The 22,262-nt window shown below is 36.0% G+C and overlaps 3 protein-coding genes across 3 annotated transcripts; 1 reads left to right on the forward strand and 2 right to left on the reverse strand.

Moving 5' to 3' along the window:
- Positions 1 to 1,067: 1,067 nt before the first annotated feature.
- LOC7481538 (U-box domain-containing protein 33) lies at positions 1,068 to 6,608 on the forward strand. The gene is made up of 7 exons (XM_002314148.4): positions 1,068 to 1,554; positions 1,763 to 1,881; positions 2,204 to 2,313; positions 2,758 to 3,313; positions 4,261 to 4,812; positions 5,208 to 5,930; positions 6,213 to 6,608. Exons 1-7 carry the CDS (start codon positions 1,284 to 1,286, stop codon positions 6,393 to 6,395), a joined length of 2,514 nt encoding a protein of 837 aa, XP_002314184.4. The 5' UTR covers positions 1,068 to 1,283; the 3' UTR covers positions 6,396 to 6,608.
- Positions 6,609 to 6,742: 134 nt separating this feature from the next.
- Positions 6,743 to 8,573, reverse strand: LOC7481537 (uncharacterized). Its single transcript, XM_002313401.4, has 4 exons — positions 8,197 to 8,573; positions 7,924 to 8,046; positions 7,652 to 7,813; positions 6,743 to 7,526 (listed from the first exon to the last, which is right to left on the reverse strand). The coding sequence occupies exons 1-4, from the start codon at positions 8,337 to 8,339 to the stop codon at positions 6,962 to 6,964; spliced, it is 993 nt and encodes a 330-aa protein (XP_002313437.4). The 5' UTR covers positions 8,340 to 8,573; the 3' UTR covers positions 6,743 to 6,961.
- A 9,713-nt stretch (positions 8,574 to 18,286) lies between these two features.
- Positions 18,287 to 21,784, reverse strand: LOC7488121 (probable protein phosphatase 2C 23). The gene is made up of 4 exons (XM_024608814.2): positions 19,875 to 21,784; positions 19,637 to 19,750; positions 18,787 to 19,051; positions 18,287 to 18,691 (listed from the first exon to the last, which is right to left on the reverse strand). The coding sequence occupies exons 1-4, from the start codon at positions 21,570 to 21,572 to the stop codon at positions 18,576 to 18,578; spliced, it is 2,193 nt and encodes a 730-aa protein (XP_024464582.1). The 5' UTR covers positions 21,573 to 21,784; the 3' UTR covers positions 18,287 to 18,575.
- Between the last annotated feature and the right edge of the window lie 478 nt (positions 21,785 to 22,262).

Below are 22,262 nucleotides of genomic sequence, written 5' to 3' on the forward strand. Positions count from 1 at the left end.
GGGCTGAGATTACCATGTTTGAGTTTAGTGGGAGTGCTCTTGTATGCAGTTATAAGATTCAATTTTAGGTTAGGTGGCGAGTAAGTAAGTTGATCTAGATGAATCTAAGTTTTCTTAAAATTTAAAATGATATTATTTTATTTTAAAAAAATTTACAATATCCAATTGAGGATTTTAATTGACCCAACCAATATCAAGCAGTAAATCATTGAGTTGAATAATCAAGTTGAGCCTGGTCTTATAAGTATGCCCTTCTAATATTAGCATTGTGCCTAATCTATCCTAGGCTCTATCTTATTAAAATTATGTTGGTTTAGGGTGTGTTTTGATATTATGATAGCGGTTGTGGTTATGGTTGTGGGTGAAAGTGTTTTTCGTTTAGAAATGTATTAAAATAATGTTTTTTTTAAAAAATAATTTTTGACATTAGCACATTAAAATGATCTGAAAAACATAAAAAAAAAATTAAAAAAAAAATTTAAATTTTAGTGGAACACGATTTGAACCATATTTCCAAGCAAGGTAAAATAATATTGTAACTTGGTTGATGCTAAGTGTTCAAAGGTGAGATTGGGTGAGCCAAGTAAGCTCGAGACAATCCGATGACAAGTTAGTTACTTATGTAATAACTTAACTCCTAGGCACCTCATTTATTATTATTTTTTTTATGATGATAACATCATTTTCTAGATTTTTATTTCGGTATTATTTTAAGGTTGTATTTGAAAACGTGGTTGAAATTATATTTTTTTAATTTTTTAAAAAGATATTTTTTTATTTTAAGATTATTTTAATATGTTAATATAAAAAATAATTTTTGAAAATTAAAAAAATATTATTTTAATATATTAAAAAAAGAACATTTAAAACTATATTCAGTATAGTAATTTCAAACACTAAACGGAAGACGATTCAATTCCATTACAATAGTTGATACAATACCCCAAACATGTGATGACGTACTCTCATGCCACGCATTCTCTTCAGTTTACTACTCAAAAGTATTCTACACGTGCCCTCTCTCTCTCTCTAATCCTGCTAGTGGCTCATCCCCCCTTCTTGCATCCTCTATCTCCACTAAAAGTCAACACAAATGTCCAACGTACTCTACCCTCATTTCTTGGAAACCGACAAACACTGAACACCCCCCTTCCCCCAAATAAATAAATAAAGAATTATAATATTCCAATCCCACAAAATCACACTTTTGATTTGCTCCTCTTACCAAATCCTGCGACTCATTCGAAGAAATACCAGATTCTCTCTCTAGCTTCTCCAACAAGATGGAGCTCCTACACCCCGCCCACCCGCCCCATCACAACCCGAACCCAAAATCACATTCTTCGGGGTTAGTGGTCGGGCCTGACCGGATGTTGAGCTCTGATCAGTTGCTGGACATTGTTGAAGAAGTTAGCAACGAAAGAGTGTATGTGGCTGTGGGGAATTCTTTAGAGAAAGCTTTGAGCTTGCTCAACTGGGTTTTCAATATCTTTGGAACCAGACAAATTTGTTTGCTTCACGTTCACCGTCCTTCTCCTCTGATACCTACTTCCTGTAAATTCTCTCTCTTGCTTTTTTTTTTTGGTCTGTATACTGTACTCCAATCTTGAAATGTTTGTCGAGTTCAATTTCTATCTTCTTTTTTTCTTCGATTCTTGTTCTTTGTTGGGTTATTCTTAGAAAGTTTCTTGAATCCAAGATGGGGTTTTTCTTTATTCTTTAATTATTGTTAATTTTGTTGTTGCTGGGATTTTTATTGTAGTGGGGAAACTGCCCGCAAGTCAAGCAAATGCTGAAGTAGTGTCAGCATTTCGAAGGGAGGAGAATGAGCAGACAAAGAAACTTATAGATTATTATCTGATCATTTGTAGTAGAGCAAAGGTGCGTTGTCTCCCAGATTATCTCTCTGTACATGTAGGGGAATGATATTTTAATGTTGCCTGGGAAGTGATTTTCATGTCACTTGACTTTAAGATAGGGTGGTACTCTTCCTGGTCTAATTCTGCTCTTAAAAAATGCAACTTTGCCTTTGACACTGCTGCCAAGCTCTCTAGGGACTTTTTAAAATAAAAAATTTAATGGCAACTTGATTTAGTTATAGTATTACTTTAATGCATTTGCATGTAGAGTAACCAGTTGAATGATTCTTCATTACAGGCATTTATTTTCTTTGCTAATCACTGGGAAAATGCTCACTTTGCAGGTTGAAGCAACTATTATTATAATTGAAAACGACCAAGTCCATAAGGGGATTGTAGAATTGGTGAACAGACATGGTGTGAGGAAGCTTGTTATGGGGGCTGTAACAGAAAAGTAAGTAGATCACCAGTATTATCTCAATCACTTATATGAGTTTTGGGGTGATCGCCATGAAGTGTCTCGTAAGTGAAAATGCTTTTGTTGATTCTAGCGGTGCAGCACCTGTCTTTGTGCACTGCATAGTTTCATGTTTTTCAAACCTGTAAGCCATGCACCGATAGATTAATCTCTTAAGACAAATATACATTCTCAGTCAAAGACTCTACTCACTTTTTGAGTGTTTAAGTCAGCTTCAGAACAGGATAGTAATACCTTTTATCATCTTGCCCCTGAAGCAAATTTTCAACAGCAGACTTGTATTTTCCCGGCAAACTTTGTTTTCCTGTTACTGTTTTGCATACTGGATGCGTTGTGCTCTACTTGGAGCCTTATATGTTCTTTTGTTTTTATTCACCCATCTATATTTTTGTTGTTTTCAATCGAAATGGTTCGATGCAGTTGTTTGAAGGTTAAAAAGAGCTCCAGCAAAGAAAACTATGCAGCAAAATATGCTCCTTTGTTCTGTGAGATATGGTTTATCAACAAAGGGAAACATGTGTGGACGAGAGAAGCTTCTGAAAATTCAAATCCTCTACCAAAATGTGATCATGCTGAGAATATGAGTTTTGAAACTCTAAGATCTGAATCTTTGCGATATAGCAAGAGTAACTTGCCATTCCAAAAAAATAATCTTCGATCAAACTCTGCTGCAAGAATATCTTGTGCCAGAATTAGCAGTTTTGTTCAGAATGAATCAGTGTGTGCAGAATCAGTGTTGCCAACTATATATAGTTCTTATAGTTCATGGTCCTGCCATCCTCTCCAGAGTTCAAGTAGCAGCTGTGCTCCAGGATGCACTTCCACTGAAAGAAGAGTTTCTTCAGGTTCTGATTCAAAATTGGAGGAAGAAAGCTCACATTCTCATGTCGAAGAAGTGCGTTTAGAAACAGAAGCATTGGGGAATGAATCATTTGAAGATTTTTTGAAGAGCAAAATGCTGGAAGCTATCAGCAAGGTAACTGCACTTCAATATTCCTGGTTTATTTCCGAATTTAGTTTGCAGATAATGTGGCTGTATTTATGACTCCTTGGAGCATATACTTTGGAGGAGACTATAAATTAGCGGTCAACTTACTTTGTCCCTAGCATGTTCTGAATATTCTTGGTAGAAATATCAAAATTTTTGTGCCCCTCACACCAGAGGTCTGTACTTGCATATTGAATCAATTGTAAAGAGAAAAGGTCAACAAGAAAAGAAAACTTGGGATGCACGACACTTTTTTTCACATTTATCTTGTGAAATTACAAAATTATTTTCTTTGCTTATGTTAAAAAATCATCTCAATTCAAAATCTTAAGCTATTAATTGAGACTCTAAGATATGATGTATATTATTATTTAATACACCTTCTCAAGTGAAATCTCTTTGGGCTTGAAACTTGTACATACCTGCTACCTTGTGTTTAATTTTATTAAATAAAATGGGGGTGGTGAGATTCAAATTCATGATCGCTTGATCAACAAGGCTCCGATACCGTGTCAAAAAACCATCCCAATCCAAAAACTTAAACTATTAGATGAGACTTCAAGATATGATTTATATTATTCTCTAACAGTTTATGGGCAATAATCAAATGAAAAAAATTGCTTAAAAACAGACATTAACGTTTCATTAATCGTTTTTAATGTATTTGGACAACTTGCCTTTTCAAATTAGTCGTGGTAACTAATACAAATTCACATCATGGAATCTATCAAGTAGTCCCAAATATATTCTCTCTTTTTTTCTCTGAAATATTTATATGGAAGGTTAAGTTAGGGGAGTGTGCTAGATATTTTAAGATTTAAGAAACATGTGAAATAAAAGAAGGCTACTCTCAATCATTTCCTTGAGGCTAACTTTTGTATATGCTGTACTTGTTTTTCATTGGAGAGAAAATCTAATGCCTCTCTTCTCATCAGGTCAAAATCTTTGAATCTGCCCATGCACATGAAGTTAAACTTAGAAAAGAAGCTGAAGATGCACTCAATAATACAATAATGGAGCAAGAAAAGCTATTGGAAGAGAAAGATGAAGCAACTAGAAAGCTAGAGAGGACCATGAGAAATGTTGCTCTTCTAGACAGTCGTGCACAGGAAGCAAATCGCAGGTCTGAGGAAGCTGCTGGAGAATTGAAACTCATTCAAACATCCATTTCATCTCTGAGGCAGGAAAAGCAGAGGATTCGACAGCAGAAAATCGAAGCTGTACATTGGCTTGAGCGGTGGAGAAGCCATGGGCAGGCAGGAGCTTCAAACTGCAATGGAATTCTTGGAATTACTGAAGAGTTGCCTGAATTAGCGGAATTTTCTTTGTCTGATTTGCAAACTGCAACATGCAACTTCTCTGAGAGCTTCAAACTGGGTCAGGGAGGTTGTGGTTGTGTTTACAAAGGTGAAATGTTGGGTAGAACTGTTGCTATAAAAAGGCTGCATCCAAATAACACGCAAGGGCAATTAGAGTTTCAAAAGGAGGTTAGAGATCTCCCTCCCTCTCTCTTTCTATCTATGTAGAGAGAGAGCATGTTGTTCTTCACTGGAGCTTCTTGTAGTCATGACTTGAAAATATCACTATTAATCCTTTAAATTGTTTACATACATGCCTCGGGTGTCCCTGGTTACTTGACAATTATTTGGACAAATCCACAGTTAGATATGATCTTCATAGTATTATGATGTTTGAGACGATCAGAAAACAATGGGCATATTTAGCAATCTGATTCAGAATAATGTTGTCATCCGTGAGATGCATAATAAACCATCTGATTCAGAATCTAGAATGCTAAAATTGAATTGCTTTGGCTTAATTTCCCAGCACCTTTTATATCACATCATATGTCTGAAATAACATGCAGTTTTTATTTAACCAGGTCCAAGTTCTGGGCAAACTGCAGCATCCTCATCTGGTGACTTTGCTTGGTGCATGTCCAGAAGCATGGTCTCTTGTATACGAGTACTTGCCCAATGGGAGCCTCCAAGATCGCCTTTTCCAGAAAAGCAACATTTCCCCTTTGACATGGAAGATCCGAACACGCATTATAGCTGAAATCTCTAGTACCCTTTGCTTCTTGCACTCTTCCAAACCTGAAAAGATTGTCCATGGTGATCTTAAACCACAAAACATCCTCCTGAATTCTGAACTTAGCTGCAAGATATGTGAGTTTGGAATTTGCAGGCTGGTAACTGAGGACAGTCTTTATTGCCCAAGTATTCATAGGAGCAATGAGCCAAAAGGTTCCTTTCCGTATACAGATCCGGAGTTCCAAAGAATTGGAGTTTTGACACCGAAGTCTGACATCTATGCCTTTGGAGTGATCATTCTGCAGCTACTCACTGGGAAGCCACCTGTTGGATTAGTAGGTAAGGTACGTAGAACACACTCATGTGGGAAATTAGCCTCAATTCTGGATCCATCAGCTGGAGAATGGCCAATGTTTGTGGCAAGGCAATTGGTGGATTTGAGCCTGCAGTTCTGTGAATTACGCAGCAGGGATAGACCAGACTTAACTCCTACACTGGTGAGGGAATTGGAACAGTTGCATGTTTCAGAGGAGAGACCGGTACCATCTATCTTCTTGTGCCCCATTCTCCAGGTAAAGATAGCACACGTGTACAATGAAATTGAGAGTAACATGATTGTACACTACAGACACGCCCTTTCTCCCTCTTCCCCACACCTCTTTCCTGCAATTATTTCATTTTCTAGGTATGCATATGCATAGGCTTGGCTTTATCAGTACGTAAAGGCTCATTGTCATATTGAAGTTGAAAAAGCATTCCTCCAAAATGCAATTTTTGCCACATGCTGATTACCCTAGAGCAGAGGTGTCATATTTTGCTCAAGTTGGCTTACATATCAAATGGTTTTCTTTCAGGAAATAATGCACGACCCTCAGGTGGCAGCTGATGGGTTCACATATGAAGGAGAAGCCTTGCGTGAATGGCTGGCAAATGGCCGTGAAACATCACCAATGACCAATTTGAGATTAAGTCACTTGCTTCTTACTCCCAACCATGCTTTGCGTCTTGCCATACAAGACTGGCTTTGCCAAACTTAAAATTACATGCATTCAGTTACATGGCATGTTCATCATGTTCGTATAGATTGCATTTTAGGCTATCCTTGCTTCACCGTGTATATAATGGAAATCACTGCATGTAAAATAGCGGGTAGTATTTCAAACGCTGCGATAAAATTCCGCTGTGTTTGATTATTTGTACAGAATTGGTCCCGGCAAAGTGAATTAAACCTGAAAACCATTGTTATACAAGCTAGGTGTGTATAGATGTCTAAGAAATTTGAAGCTTCTGACTAGAAATGGCAAACTTTGATGCAATCATATTAAGCCATGGAGCTAGGAGTCTGTACGGGAACTATTTCATTTCTCTAGCTAGGATCAATATCTTGATCAAAAGCAAAGGCAGTTGATAAGCATTTCAAAAGGTGCTAAACAAACCCGTCTTATCTCATTATACATTAACATAACAGAAATTCAATGCACGCCTGATTCTTCTGTGGGGCATATAATTATCAAACCCGCAACAAGTATGATAAGAAAAAACCTTGGCCACTGACTAATTGTACGAAGAAATTCGCAGACGTGTTGTTTACTAGATTGAAATCCTAACATCCTTGCAATATTCCATCTCTAGCTGAAAGGAGGGAAGCAGTAGTTTGGTTCTCAGCATCACTGAAGGGATGATCTTCCTCAACGATCCTTGGTTCATCTCTCCTACCAGCCAAAAGTGGAGTAGCCTCCCTTGTGTCGTTCCATAGATGTACTTCCTTTTTAGGAGCCAAGTTTTCTTTGAGATTTGTTCCAGGTTTCTCGAGCACCTGCCAATTGTTGACACTATCCCAAGAATCCAGATTCACCCTTTTCTGGCCAGACTCATAATTTGCGCCATTTCGGCTCTTTTGAAATGTTTGGATCGAATTTTCTTCTTTCGGGGACAAGAGTTTATTTTCCCATGAATCATTCTGAGAATTACTTCTTGCAAATGTTCCATTAGAAGATTCCTGTAGAATGCCTCGCGCTGATGAAGAACTGTGGCAGAAGCTACCAAATCCCTGAATCCCTCTAGTCACCTTTCTAGCTCGCTCTCTTTCTTCTTTGAGAAGAGGTCCTTTTTCAAGCAGGTTCAAGATTCTCTCTGATTTCTTTCTAACAGCGAGACCCCAGTTGAATCTGCACATATTTTTCATTTTTTGTGACGACAAAGCCAAAAATGCTTATAACGCATCTATATAAATCCAAAGATCATCAGAATAACAGAAATATATATGAATACAAGTAAAAAAAGAATCACAGACCCTTTCACATCTATACACTGAAAGCTTTCCATCTCCCTAATAACATCTTTGTCAATCTGAAACTCCCCTGCCACACTCTCTGGTCCATGAGTCAACAAGTGTTCAAGTATAATAAGGGAATTGTAAGAGGGCCTCCAGTTCTTTCTCTCAAATCTCAAGAATCTGATTTGGCCGAAAGATTCAAACATACAATGTAGGTATCAAGATCATGCAATTCATGAGAAAAGGAATGATTTTAAAGAGAAAAAGACCATGGAACCAGAAATGAAAACCTCTTGTGTAGGATCTCCACAATTCTCCAATAATCATCAACTTCAAAAGCAGCCCTTGAAATGGATCCAAGGGTAAGACTGTCTGGAGCCCATGAATTCCCATTCGTAGCTTCTTCAGTCAACCTTCCAAATATTATTCAAGCACCATCAAGAAAACACATATAACCCATATCAAAAAGACATAATAATACACCCAAAATCAAGTCAAATCCTAGTTGAAATGAATCACTACTGGTGTTTAAAAGGTTAACCCATAAATAACAAATGCCTTACAGTTGTGCTGGTGTGACATCAGTGAGAGCTAATCTAGCACTCTTGATCTTTTCCTTGAAGAAGAAAGAGGTTTGCTTCTTAACTTCATGGAATGACAGCGTCCCTATATTGTTGTTGCCATTGCTTTTGCTTAAGATAGACATGATTCAGGATTCAGAATCAGCCAAGAAAAGGAAAATCGTAAGAGTTATTTTTACATCAGGGCTACCCTCACTAATAAAAACTTAAATTCTTAGAGTGGACAGATTCAAAATAATATTTAATTCAAGGGACGGAAATTATGTTAATAGCGATTGTTTCAAGGTAAAGTAAAATAGTGAAAAGGATGTCTAGGTTTTTTTATACGAATAATGGACGTCATGCCAACATGTCCACAGTAAACATTATGGACAGAGGGTTCCCAGTTTGAATTTCAACTTCGTGTCTGTAACAAAATGTTTTTGTCCTCTTCTCCATCTTCCTGCAGAAATTATGCCCTTGGAAGGAGCGGGGTGATTTTGACAGTTTGGAGGTTTATTTTGAATAAATTACCAGTCCCTGTAATTCTACAAAATTAATTAATTGGTTATTCTAGTCTTAAAAATAATTAATTAGTCTTTTGCTTATTGAGTAGTGTAAGAAAATTTAATTTTAATTTATAAATTATCCAGATAATATATTTGGTATTAAAAACGAACAAACAAAATAATGCGCCTCAGGGATATCATCAAAAAGAAAAGTGTTGCTCGCTAGTCGCTAATACCCCGGCTGGCTACTACTGCTCGCCGGTCTCCGTTGCCCCCAAAAACTCCCGATTTTTTTTAAAAATAGCACATTAATAAAAAAACATTTAGAGTAATAATACCATTTGAAATTTTTTTAGTAAAATATTATATTTTTACATTGTTGCACGATATTTAAAAAATATTATTATTTTCAAACCATGACAAGATAATTATTGCGTTAAAAAAATATTATTATTTTGTTGTTATGTTAATTCAAATATTTTCATTTATTTCCATGCCAATTTTTCCAAACACTCAATCACAAAGCATGTCTCCAGACAAAAATTGCATGTATTACCGATCAATCAAACATCAATGTTTAACATTAACATTGACAGTAAAATATAATTTTTTTTCACATCAATATTATATTTTTACCACATCTAACTAAATGGTATGTACAATTAAAAAAAGAAGAACCTAAATTCCCTTTGAAAATCATTGTTCACCAAATCCATTTGCATTGTTCATTATGATTTTATCAAAAATTTTAACACTAACTTTTAAGATATTAAAATCTTTTCACATGGCTTATTAATTATTATCATATTGACAAGGGACAAATAAGTATTTTTCTCATTTCCATTGCATGCACAATAAAAAAAAATTAAAATACCCTTGGAAGGAAAAAAAAATTGGCGTCAAAGGGATATTTTTGTATTTTCACAATGATTTTGATCAAATATAAAAAATGATTAAAAATTACAGTGAAATGACTAAAATACCCTTAAAAGCAAAAAGTTTAAAACTTGTGTCAATTGGTTTGTCCTTCCACAATAGTTTTTTTTTTATTATTATTTTCAAGTCAACTTAGGGGAAATTCGATATCTGATCAAATATATAAAAATAAACAAAAAGGTGAGGCGAGTATGGAAGGCGTCAGCACCCTTTGGGCGATATGTATGGCGCACTCCCTAGCATGTCGGAGGCACGCACGCCTTTTGGGCGGTGAGTGCATCTCCTCCCAACGTTCACAAATTCCTTTTTGTCGTATCGTTGAGAGTGGCACCACGTCCTCTTCTTGCTGAAGCGACGTATGTCAATGGTGGTGGTTTGATTTGTTGCTGACATGTTTTTTTTCCTTCTTTTCTCTCTCCCCCTGAATATTATAGTTTGACCCTCTTTGTTATTGGTATTTCAATTTCAATTTCAATCCTTTTTCTTTTGATTTCTATTTTTTGTTCATTTTTTTTTGTAGAAGTTTTATTTTTTTTAATTTCATCTTTCCATCCTAATTTGCTATATATTATTTTTTTTCCCAGTCCTCATTATTTTGATTATTTTTTAGGCCTTTTGTTGAATTGATTTTTCTTTTCAACTTCACACTTCAATCAAAAATAAATTTTATTTTGTATTTTAATTTTGATCCCTATTATTTCAATTTTCATTTTTTGTTTTGGTCCTTTTGTGTAATTGATATTCTTTTTCCAAGTGAATCCTTCAACATTTAATTGGTTAGGAATTAAACTTTGTGGTTTTTCCAAACAGACTGTTTCTGGTATAATGCACCGGGTCACGGGTTTAAAAAATTAACCGGGGTTGACATTATTATTTTTTTTCCTTATTTTCTTTTCAGCTTTGTGATTTTTTTATGTTTTTTTCTACCGGATTATCCTGACCTCGTGACCTAGGTTGCAGGTTTGGCAGGTTAGCTTGAGTTGGCTCGTTCCTCATTCCCTGAATTACATGTTTGTCATGTTAACTCGGATTACTCGATCAGGGTTTTTTTGTCCTTTCTATTACCCAATTTTATCCTTTCATATTTAATGGGTTGAGAACTAAATTGCATCATATGTCCCCATTTACAAAAATATTTATTTCTCAGGTTATCATTATCACTTTTTTTTTTATCCATTTGTTGTCATTATTTATTTTTTTATCTTCTGATTTAAATAAAACTAACTTATTTGACCCAGTCTAATCTATGATTCGAGGCATATTTTTTTCTTTCTTTCTTTAAGATGCGTTTGCACTACCTAAACATCATTCTTAATACAAAAAAATGCCCAGCGACATAGCGTGGGCACACGACTAGTTTCATCTTTTTAAACAATTTTGCAATATTGAAATGAGGCAATTAAAAAATCTCATTAAAATTGTTCTAATAATTTGATAATGGAGTTAGGTTGAAAGTGCAGTTGTATGTAAGTTTTATTTAAAAATCACAGTGTACTTTTATTTATCATTCTTGGACATATAGGGTCACAAAGAGCACCTTTATTATGGTGATAAAGTTGTGAAAACTTATGGATTAGACTTTTCACGAGCTATGATCTTCGATTAGTAGAATGATTAGGCTTGACCTAATTGACGAGTTGATGGAATTATTGACTTAGCCAATATCCAGAGTAACTAGAATTGTCTTTGGTCTAGTGGGTTGATTGGAGGTGTTTCCCAAGTTTTTCTGCAAAACAAGTTCTTTATCAAAACATGAACCCTCCAATGCTAAAGTTAGTAAAATATAAGAGGAAAATAATATACAAGAGAGTAAAGAATATATGAGAATATATTTGTGAATATTGTGTGTTTTGTTTGAACTTCTTATATTGTTGAATGGTTATTTGTGATTCCTGGAATTGTTGTTTGTGGTTTCTCCTTAATGAACTTGAATTGTTTCAATACTTGGTGACATGAGGCATTTATAGATTTTGATCATATCACTTACCTCATAGAGCGTGGAAAGTAGTGTTGCAGGTAACTCATAATGAATAAAGTTATAGTATCACATGGAGAATGGAGAAAAGATGATTATTAGTGGTAGAAATATTGGTGTTGTTAGTTGTGGTGCCTCGCTGCCTATTGATGAAGAGGTGGGTGTTTGGCAGGTGTCTTTGTGGTTCCAAATAGACAAGAAATGACCATTAACAAGAAAAGAAGGTGATTTTATTATACGTAGAAAATTTTGATATGTTGCAGCAACATTCTAACATATCAAAAACTAAAAATTATATAAAACACTAAAACGGGTGGTTTTTTTTATTGTAAATAGGCACTGTTCACACACTCACAAAATATTATGGACTTAATGTTCATTTTTAACTAATTCATTTTAGTCGTTATAATTTTATTTTGGGTGATTTGATCTTAATTGAAGGCCAATTCCCTTTTGATTTCTTAGGTAAATGTGGAATTGAAAGAAGAGAGACCAAAATAAAAAGAGGCACCAAATATGAGTGGCGTGCCAAAGATTTTGTGAAAAAAAACTTAAGACCTCAATTTTTAAAAATAATTTTGTGAAAATTGAAGCTTGTAGTGGTTGGCTATAATTAGGAATTTTGGGAGATTTAGAGATTTGATTTAATTAGGTTGATTTATTACGTTTCAATGATGTTCGGATGATAGGAATTATTTATGAATATTGTAATATGGGTTGCTAAGAATTTTTACTTATTGTTAGTATATTTTGTAATGATGAAAAGTATGGAAATTTTTGGAATTGTGTAAGTTTTAGTGTTTAAGTGATGTTATTATGCTTAAATTGGATTGGTATGTTGATGAAATTGTGTTTAACCATTATTATTATTCATGTGAAATAGAATGTTTAGGTATAGGGTAATGTTTATAAGTAAACAAATTTATTATTTTTAAACGTGCACGAGGTGCACACTTCGGCAGGCTGTCCAAAACAGTGTCTAAGGGTGCTGGCAGCCATGCCAACAGTGAAAGAAATCGACAGCGCAGATTTATGCGGCTGTAGGTTCGTCAAAGGAAAATCGGCAGCGCAGATTGTTGACGAACATGGGCTTGACGATGGAATGTCCAAGCCAAGTAAGAAAACTCATCAGGGGCATAGGCTGACGAGAACAGGGGCTATCGAGGAATTCGGCAGCGAAGGCCTGCACGCAAATGCGAATTCGGCAGCGCAGGAATTGGCAGCCTGCACGTAGATGCGAATTCGGCAGCACGCAGCAGCTTATGCAAGTCAGGGGTTCGACTTGGCACGATCTAAAACTTGGACGAAGGATTGTCCAAGGCATACGAATGACTCAACAGCTGACGCAGCAAGAGATGGCAGATGGGGCTGCCAGGTGGGCATGCAGAACGTGGGTTAGTGGCTGTTATGGGCATCCAAGATCATGGAATCATGGGAGATGTGCTGGAGAATGTGGGGGCATGGCTGGAAGTGCTCTCAACCCACTAAGATCATGGGAGATCATGGGGGGAAAATTACCCACTACTTGGTAGATAATGGGGCCACTATGTTCATGGGTGAACATGGGTGAGATAGTGTCCCACTACTTCCTAAAATGTAGGAATGGAAGTTGTGCCTTGTAAATGCTTGTCTATAAATAGTGGCTACAGCTCCTGGTTATGTATGCATGTAGAGCACGAGATTAGAGAGATTAGCTTGGTGTAGCATGCAATCTTTGTGCATAGCACACATACGGATTTGTGTATAGTTTCCTTTGTTTACGAGATTAATAAAGGTTGGGAAAGAGTTCCTATAAAGCTTGTTGTGCACTTTGATTATCCTATTCTTCTTGTGTATTCCGCTTGTCTTCTAACTTGGGAAAGTGGGGAAACCTCTCGGGTGAGGGAAACACTTAGTTACTAGGCAAACACGAGTGGGATTGGCGAGGGATGGCTGAGTCTAGCGAGGAACTAGGCTACCGCACGGGTTTATTCACGGAGCGAAAAATTACCCCGTGACAGGTAATGTTTATAAGTAAACAAATTTATTATTTTTTCATGATAGTTTGTAGTTTACTGTATTGGGAATTAGGTGATAACAACATTAAGGATAAAATATTAATTATTAATAAAATCAACTGGTTTATGACTTTATTTGTTTTTATTGTATATGCAGGTAATAAAATTTTAGTTAGTCTCTTATATAGAGGAGATGCTGATAAATTTTTGTTAGAATAGGAATCTTATTACCTTTTTAAATCCTTTAATTTATGTTGATGTCTAGAGCAAAGTCAATAGCGTGTTGTACGAACAAGATAGTTGCTAGTTCTTCTAGTAACGCTTCTGAAGACCATGAGTCATTAGGTGCCGACCTTGAACAAAAACCTGAGACATAGGCAGCCACTCTCGACGCGGGCTTGTCGAGTATTATGTTGCCATGTTGAGGGAAGGTCCCTTCAGAGTGGGATCTATTTACTAGGACATACATTGCCCATTGGAAGCACAACCACTCAATGCAAGTTTGATTTCCTTTCATGCACTACTAAAAAAATAAAGAATAGTTAATAATTTTTGAAAAATTAATTTCAATTAACGAATGCAATTTCAGGTTTAAAAATATTGAAGCTTCCTAAATGATAACATCGGCGATGAAAGTTTTATAGTTTCAATGAAGTCAGGTTTCCAAAAATCTTGAATGAAAACTCATGATTAATGTATGGTTTAGAGTTAACAAGTTAATTTGGTTAGTTTATTAATATTAATGAAGTTATTCTTTTGCAAATTTGAAATGTAAGGAAAAAATTTACTGGATAGAGTTCACAACATTGTTGTCAGGAGGGTTTTGGAAAATCATATTGTAACTAGGTAAGATTGAAGTCAACAAAATATTTTTATCGGAATGTTAAAATTTTATTTTTCATTTGTTAACCAATAAATCATTTGTACCATATAGGTTGCGTGATTTTTGGTACGAGAAGCAGAAAAAAGCCAAAAAAAATATGCTAAAGAAAGAGAGTTTCCAAGCTGGAAGGATGTGGCAGTTTGGAAGGATTTCATACCTTCATATGTCTTAGAGGCTATATAGGCAGAATATATTCAGCACATGACTCCGAGCATTTCGTGTGACGATCACGATCCGGTGTGGGAACCAGAACAGGCAGATTCATTATTCCATTACAACGCATACCAGTGGATCCATTTCGTTTATTTCATATGCGGAGCAGATAGTAAGATTCTTTGTTTTATTACATCTATTTTTAAAATTTTTTTGTTTTATATGAATATGTTTAACTAAAAATATGTTTCTCTAGCAAGCTACGGTTCTTGAACGTGAACCAAGATTGATGAAGTTTTTTTATAGAAACGCACATGCAAAATGATGACTTTCGGAAAAAGGTGCAGCAGCTCGTGAATAGTCGAGCTCAATACTTCGTGGTATGTTGGATTTCAACAATTTATTCTCTTAAGTTATTTTTTGTTGAATTTGCTTATTTTTTTTCAAGAAACATATAACACCCAATTGCATAAGAGATATGGGGAATATCCATCCAAAACTCGATAGAAATTTGGTTTATAGTATTTCAAACACTATAGTCGAGGACTTGCAGACAACCCAAAGTGCTTCAATTGTTGGATGCCCGCAATCAGTTCTGATCACTCAAACTCTGGAGTTCGATGCGATTTTAAAGCAGTGAGTTGAAATTTGGACAACCCATTTTGCTGCTGAGATGACCGAACTCCAACGATTATATATGGAGTTGAAATTATAGATGGGTGGTCCATATGCTCCTCCTTATCGCCTCCCGATCCTGGCAAAGACCAGTCTCCTTCTCCTTCAGCCCCTCTCTTCTAGAAAACTTATATTTGAACTGATAAATTTTAAATTGTAATAAATGTTTGATTTTTATTTTATTTTATTTTATTTTAATTACTTTTTACTCGGTTTATTATATTTTTTATAAAAAAATATTTTACTAAAATTATTGATGGTCTTACCAACGAATTAATTGCGTCGATATATTCCAAAAAATTGAAAAAGAGTTACAGAACTATCATTACCATTGTTCAATCACCGACAGAATCAAATTGTTGGTAATAATAAAAAAAAAAACCATTAATGGAATTACAAACGATCGTTTTTATCGGTGAAATGCCATATTTACAAGAAATGCCACTGGCATTGTTTAATCCCCAATGAAACTATACCATTGGTAATAATAAAAAAATCATTTATGGAATTACAAATGATTTTTTTTAGTTGGTGAAATATCATATTTACCGATAATAATATAGACGGAATAAAGTAGGAAATTTTTTTTATTTAGCATGTTTTTTCTATTTATAAATCTATTGGTGATTATATTGCCGATGGATTGATCGACAAAACATGAATCACTTAGAAAAGTTTTTTTTTTTAATAGTAACTACTTAGGAGCCTGTCGATAAAAACCATTGTCTAACTATCGACAGAATTCTATCCCGTTAGTAAAATGTAAAATTCTAGTAGTGATACACCGACCAAGTTATATCAGCCATTCCCTTAGTAGTGATCATTCATGCAGGGATCCATTCGTGGGATCTACATGCGAATTCCTTCTGGATCCATAATCGATGTATGATACAAACTTTACAAGTAGATTGACCGGTGATGGAAGAGTATCAAAATCAAGTTCGGTTGAAAAGCAATACAGAACTTTATAATTAGATCGACCGCTAATATTGAAGGATGAGACCTTACGTCCAAAATGCTACATCTCATAAGAGTTGAAGATGATGCAACATAGAATCTTACTACATTACTTTAAACGCAATTTTAGCTCGCCTCAAGTGTTTTCTTTACTGCCAAGCGACGTCAAGGGATGGGGGGAGGGGGCTAATTGAGAAGTTTTAAATAAAGAGGGACTCAACTGAAGGAAGTTTTTCTTAGGGAGCTACAACAAGAATCAATGAATAGTTGGGGGACTAATCAAGAGGTTTCTCCTGATTTTTAACTAAAGTTGCACTTACAGATTAAAGGGGAGGTAGAGTTTTGGGCTGGGGACATCCAACTTACACTCGCATGGAGGATGGTTTTAAAATTATAGCCATAAATAAAATAAAATATAAAAAAACTCTTACAGCCATGTAGATTTTTACTCTATCAACAGTCAGACAACGCAACTGCGAGTAGGGCTAGTCACTAATGTTTTTTACCTTTGCAATAGATCGGAATTCTCACCATTAAAATTGAAAAATAAGGAAAATAGTTCAACTGTTTTAATTACTGCCACTTTTATTGCTTAATAATCAGAAGAATAGAAGGCTGAAGAATTCACAAATAAGGTGTTTTGATTCTTGGACATGAGTGAGGTAAAGTGTTTTGCAGGCCCAGATGCATACTGATTAAAATAACAGTCGTGTTCTGCTCATTGCTGAAACTAGAAACCATATCTTTCTTTCTTTTTCAAAATTACCCACATTTTCGTTCTTGGTTTGTTTGATATATAGGAACTGATTGAGAATGCAGGCGCGGCTGTAGTGCAATCCGTGTTTTTAAATAAAAAAATATTATTTTGATATTTTGGTTTTAAGAACATGAATTGCACCGCAAAAACTCATTTATAACAGTCAGGAATGCTGCAAAATTGTCAATACCAACTAGTTGATATTGTTATTAATTTGTTTGTTGCATGAATCGTCATGCATCAGTGACATGGATGAATACATTAAACACTCCAAGCCTGACATCACATACAAAAACTACAAGAAAATGAAAGGGATAGGCTACAAGAGCAGCGCATCATTACTGAAAAAAATGTTGGTTTGAAATGAATGACATAGTGACAGGTTTTTATTACCGATGAGGTCTGACAACAACCTCGCCATCCCCTAACCACAGTGCATTTACTGTCCAATTTCGAAGTAGTTAGCAGTTAGAGAGATTTATGACCGGTTAAGCCACGCCCCTGTCTGTATCCTCATCTCAGGGCTATTGTTTGCTGCGTGGCATAAGCAAGAGACATGTACAGAAAATGTGGATGGTCGAAGAGAATTTGAGGGTTTTAATGCTGATTGGTTGTTAATGCTGAGGAAGAAGAAGAAAAGAGCAATGGGTTTCTTTGACTTTATCATGGGTCAGCAAGGGATTTGCTTATGACTAGCACTCCCTCACTCACAAAACCAACCACCGCAAATTGAATTAAAGAACATTTGATTATGACCGGAAAATTCTATAGAATTGACTGAAAGCTACGTTGACTGACTGCAATTTTGGAAAATATCAAATTATATACACAGATCTTTATGACCAAATTGAAGATTTCAACCCTGCGATTTAGGAAGCAAAGTTCTAGCCAATCTTTAAGCGATAAGGTAGTTCATAGCCAGTGTTCACAATGTTGTCAATGGATAGGAAATAGCACAAGAACCATCGTGCTGGCTTGACTGATGGGGGAAATGTCAAAAGCATGTTTCCAGTAGAATTTGCTGAGTGCTTCTCAGCTTTAAGGTAACCAGCGTATCCTTGTTAAACAAGGGGCAAAAAGCTATGATATATGTATAATAACAAGGCCACTGACCACATATTCTCATACAAAAATATTTTGTTCGAGAAAGTATAGATTTCTTTACAAAAAGAAGGGTAGCAAAGAAGCAGATGCTACGTTAGCTGTTGTTGCCAAAACCAATCCCATGTACAAGTGAAAAGGAACAAGGAATGGAACAAAACCCTTTCCAAAAGGAATGCCATTTATTTTTAGAAAATTACAATTTTCTATGACGGTTTATAATCAAGGAGAGAACCAGCTTTTACACCTTTACACTCCTCACCACCCAAGTTGATCGCACAGCTAAGTTGTCAAGATGGAATCCCCTGAGCTTAATTGTCATGTGTGTTACAAAGGTGACCAGGAAAAAGAAGAAAAGAAAGAAAAAAAGGCAAAAAGGAAATGCCTGATTTTTTCGCAGATGTCTCTATATCTTCTATCTGTATCTTTCTCTACTTTATTATACACACGATCTCCATATCCTTCCCTCTAAAGAAATAACAATGATGGAAACATCATCATGGTACCGCCTTCGATCTCCCTGTGGTATTTGGAGCAACTCGTGGAAGTCCATACCTGCAATTCACAATGAGCAAGGTCACTTTCAGTTTCCATAATTGTTTTTGCTGCTGACAGACAACTCAACTTTCTTATTAATACTTAAACAATACCAGCTTTCTTGGCTGCACGGAACAGAACTTCCTCAACCAGATGTTGAGCTGGATCTCCTTCGGGTTGCAATGTGATGAAAAGCTCAACTTCATAAACAGCTTCTTCATTTGTTAAGTATTGATAAAGCCCATCGGATGATAAAATCAGAAACCTGTCTTTTGGGCCGAGTCTATGGTGGTAGAGCGATGGTAAACAAGTTATGTAAGGGGAATTGCCAATGTAGTCAATTCTGAACATCTCTAGAAGTGCGTCGTTCCATCTAGGCTGCAGAAGGGAAATAAAAATTGTGAGAAGTGGCGCCGCATTTCAAAAGCAAAAGCACACAGAAACTGCATCGCCAAAATATTCTGTCCTCTCAGTTGACAATACTTTGTTAGCACAAATGGATGATACAAGTATCAGTTTTACACTTTATAGTTCTAAACAATCAAATGCTCTGGATGCTCCCCCTTCCTGTTCCCCTGCTATTTGTTTAAAATGAGAACATGAGGCAGAGGCATCGTAGTATCCTTGATGTAACTATTTCAAATTCAAGTGTCACTGAACCATGTTTCCCTTTTCTTCCCGAATTGATATGTTAGCTATTATATTATTGGCAGTAGTACAAGCAGGTGCACCTTTTTCTCTCAAATGCATTATTAGTGTTATAACTTGCTATTCAGAGAAGAAATTAGGAGGAACATCTCAGTGCTATATATTCCAAGCTTAGTTTATCCATGCCCCGATGGATACATTTCTCAAGCCATTAGTGATATATCCTTTTGACAACTTAGACCCCAAACAATGGCAAAAGAATTGAGCTTCTTAACCCAAAAAAAAAGAGTCCGAATGTTTAAATTGCGACCATACCTGCTTGAGAAAACCAGCACCAAATGCCCGAGTAACCTTCAATGAACCTTTCACCCGGTCATTCAACAAAGCACAAGCATCATCTGGATGTTCATTTTTTATTCTTTGCACTTCCTGAAATGCAGACAACACGGCATTCAGATATAGCTCACACCAATGCAATGAAAACAAAAAGGAGTGAACATGCTAAATTGGTCAGAACAAGATTTCGTTACCACAAACTGAAAGCTAATTATACCTCTTCCACACTGGTGCTATGATCAACACTCAGCTGTGAGGCCGTCAAACTAGGCATTGAATTTGATCTTTCACCATCAGAAGCCTCAAGATCATGCAATGTTTCCTCATTAATTCTTTCCAAGTCCTGTCTAATCTTCCCTAGCCAATAATCAGGCTCTGCCTTCTGTGCTAATACTGCTCGACTATCACCCACATTCATCACATAAACATCTTCGCCCTTCATTAACATCACAAGAACACAAGAACCCATTAAAGCCAGCTCCGGATTCTCCACTAGCATTTTGTCTGCAATATCCAAATATGACTCCTCTGTTTTCTTCAAAGCCTGAGACAAAGCTTCCAACACATCTGCATGGTTTATTGGGCTAGTATCTGATCCCGATCGATTCAATTGCTCCTTTAATCTCTTATCAAGTTCCATTCTTTCCCTGTCCCATTCGCATTTCCATCTCCTCTGATTCTCCTCCCATTTTTTAGCAGCTCCTCTATACTTCCCTTTGGAACTCCTGCTCTTTTTTCTCTTCAAATTCATATCAAAACCAACTTCCCAACTCGCACTCGGATGATTATCTCGATCCAAATACCGATAACATTGATCATTTCCGCAATTCCCATTAGTTTCACTGTTATGTAACACATTTTCCAATCTTGAATTAGCACTTTCAACAGAATTACTAGTATCTGTTTGAACAGGGGAAGATGCAGGGGCAGATATTTTATCAGAATCAAACTTATCATCCCACAACAAACCTTTAAGCTCTTTATGCACAGCAGAGTAGAGATTGGATAAAAGATAATCAGGCGCATCTGGGCCATTGAATCCATCATAAATCCCAACAAAAACCCAACCATGCTCCTCTGATACAACAACATGGACCCTATCCTCCCCTGCTTTCCCTTGAGCCCATTGAAGATTTTGACTCTCTAAAGAATCATCATCCTCTAAACTGCCATCGCTACTCAAATTAAGACTACTCACTGTCAACTCATTCTGCTTCTCTGAACTCAGTATCCACTCGGGTTCTTTAACAACACCAACACCAACACCCCCTTTTATAGGAGCTACAATCGAGTTCTGTCCACGAGTTATCTTTTTAGATATTGCTCTTTGTAAGACTCGAATCAGCGACCTTTTTCCTGATCTGGATCTAAAAGCAAAACCACCATGGGAAAAGCTTCTTTGAAACTGATCAGAACTGCCCTTTTCCAGCGGACCCGAGAACAACCCACGATCCAACGGACCTGACATGAATCCTCTCTCAATCGGACCCGACAAGAACCCTCTCTCCATCGGACCTGAACAAGGAATCAGGGCCGAGTTTCCTGTTAAGGGGCCAGAATTGATGGACCCAAATAGACTTCTGGGAATTGGTTGCAGAGGAATCGAAGCAAAAGAAGTTGAGCTCTCAAAAGCAGCAGCTCGATCGATGGTGTTATATACATAAGGATCGATGAAGGCAGTGGAGAGTGGCGTTGACGTGTTGGCGCTGACGGAGGCACCGGATATGGTACGGAAGGTGGTTGTTTCCTCTGAGTGTACTTTGGAGGAGGATAATCGGGCCGGGTCAGGTCTCACATAGCAAAAGGAGTGACCTAGACCTTCGTCTAGTGGATTTAGTACCGATATATCCTTTCTCCGGCGAGCATCTCCAGTTCCGGTGAAACAGGCCGTCAGTTTACCAAAACCGTTTCCCATTAGAATTTTTTTGGTATGAACTGAATCACTGTAAGTTATAGTAATTCATTAGCATAGAGATAAAAGAAAGAGAGAGCAACTGAAGAGAAGCAGAGGTGAAGCTCAGAGAGAGAGGGAGAGGGAGAGGGAGAGATAGAGACACAGATGCGTTGACTTTTGGGTAAATTTTTTTATCAGCTTAGGAAGCAGAAAATGGGGTCTCGCCTTTAGGAGCTAAGGTATGTTACCTCGTAGCCGACTTTTATATGGTGGTTTTTTTAAAAAATTAATATTTTTTATTTTTTAAAATTTATTTTTAATTTAAAAATAATTTTTATTAATAAAAAACATGTTAAAATTAATTTTCTAAGAACTCTTTTAAATCTTCATAAATATTAAGAATAGTTTGGTAGATAAGATAAAAGTATAGTTTTTCGCATTATTTTTTTACTTTAATCTTAAAATTAGTATTAAAAAAAATGTTCATCTTGGATATATCATATCTAAAAGAAAAATGTGTTGTTAAGATAAATTAGTAAAAGATTTAGTTTTATTAAAGCTTAAATTAGTTTAAAGATATACTTTTATATATATATATATATATATATAGATGAATTCAAATATTAAGTGGAATGTGAAAAATAAAATTTCTTTTAGTCTTGTAAAACCATGACGAGTTCAGTAGATTAACTTGAAATCTAGTTGATTCAA

Source organism: Populus trichocarpa, chromosome 9, assembly GCF_000002775.5.
Source record: "Populus trichocarpa isolate Nisqually-1 chromosome 9, P.trichocarpa_v4.1, whole genome shotgun sequence".
NCBI classification, from domain to species: Eukaryota; Viridiplantae; Streptophyta; class Magnoliopsida; order Malpighiales; family Salicaceae; genus Populus; species Populus trichocarpa.

Excerpts from the sequence above, each read along its gene's own strand:
- LOC7481538 (XM_002314148.4), top strand. The coding sequence starts at position 1,284 with ATGGAGCTCCTACACCCCGCCCACCCGCCCCATCACAACCCGAACCCA. Across the intron at positions 4,813-5,207 it reads AATTAGAGTTTCAAAAGGAG|GTCCAAGTTCTGGGCAAACT; the intron begins GTTAGAGATCTC and ends TTATTTAACCAG. Across the intron at positions 5,931-6,212 it reads TCTTGTGCCCCATTCTCCAG|GAAATAATGCACGACCCTCA; the intron begins GTAAAGATAGCA and ends GTTTTCTTTCAG.
- LOC7481537 (XM_002313401.4), bottom strand. The coding sequence starts at position 8,339 with ATGTCTATCTTAAGCAAAAGCAATGGCAACAACAATATAGGGACGCTG. Across the intron at positions 8,047-8,196 it reads GATGTCACACCAGCACAACT|GTTGACTGAAGAAGCTACGA; the intron begins GTAAGGCATTTG and ends AATATTTGGAAG. Across the intron at positions 7,814-7,923 it reads GTGGAGATCCTACACAAGAG|ATTCTTGAGATTTGAGAGAA; the intron begins GTTTTCATTTCT and ends CGGCCAAATCAG.
- LOC7488121 (XM_024608814.2), bottom strand. The coding sequence starts at position 21,572 with ATGGGAAACGGTTTTGGTAAACTGACGGCCTGTTTCACCGGAACTGGA. Across the intron at positions 19,052-19,636 it reads GTGCTGGTTTTCTCAAGCAG|CCTAGATGGAACGACGCACT; the intron begins GTATGGTCGCAA and ends TCCCTTCTGCAG. Across the intron at positions 18,692-18,786 it reads CCGTGCAGCCAAGAAAGCTG|GTATGGACTTCCACGAGTTG; the intron begins GTATTGTTTAAG and ends TGTGAATTGCAG.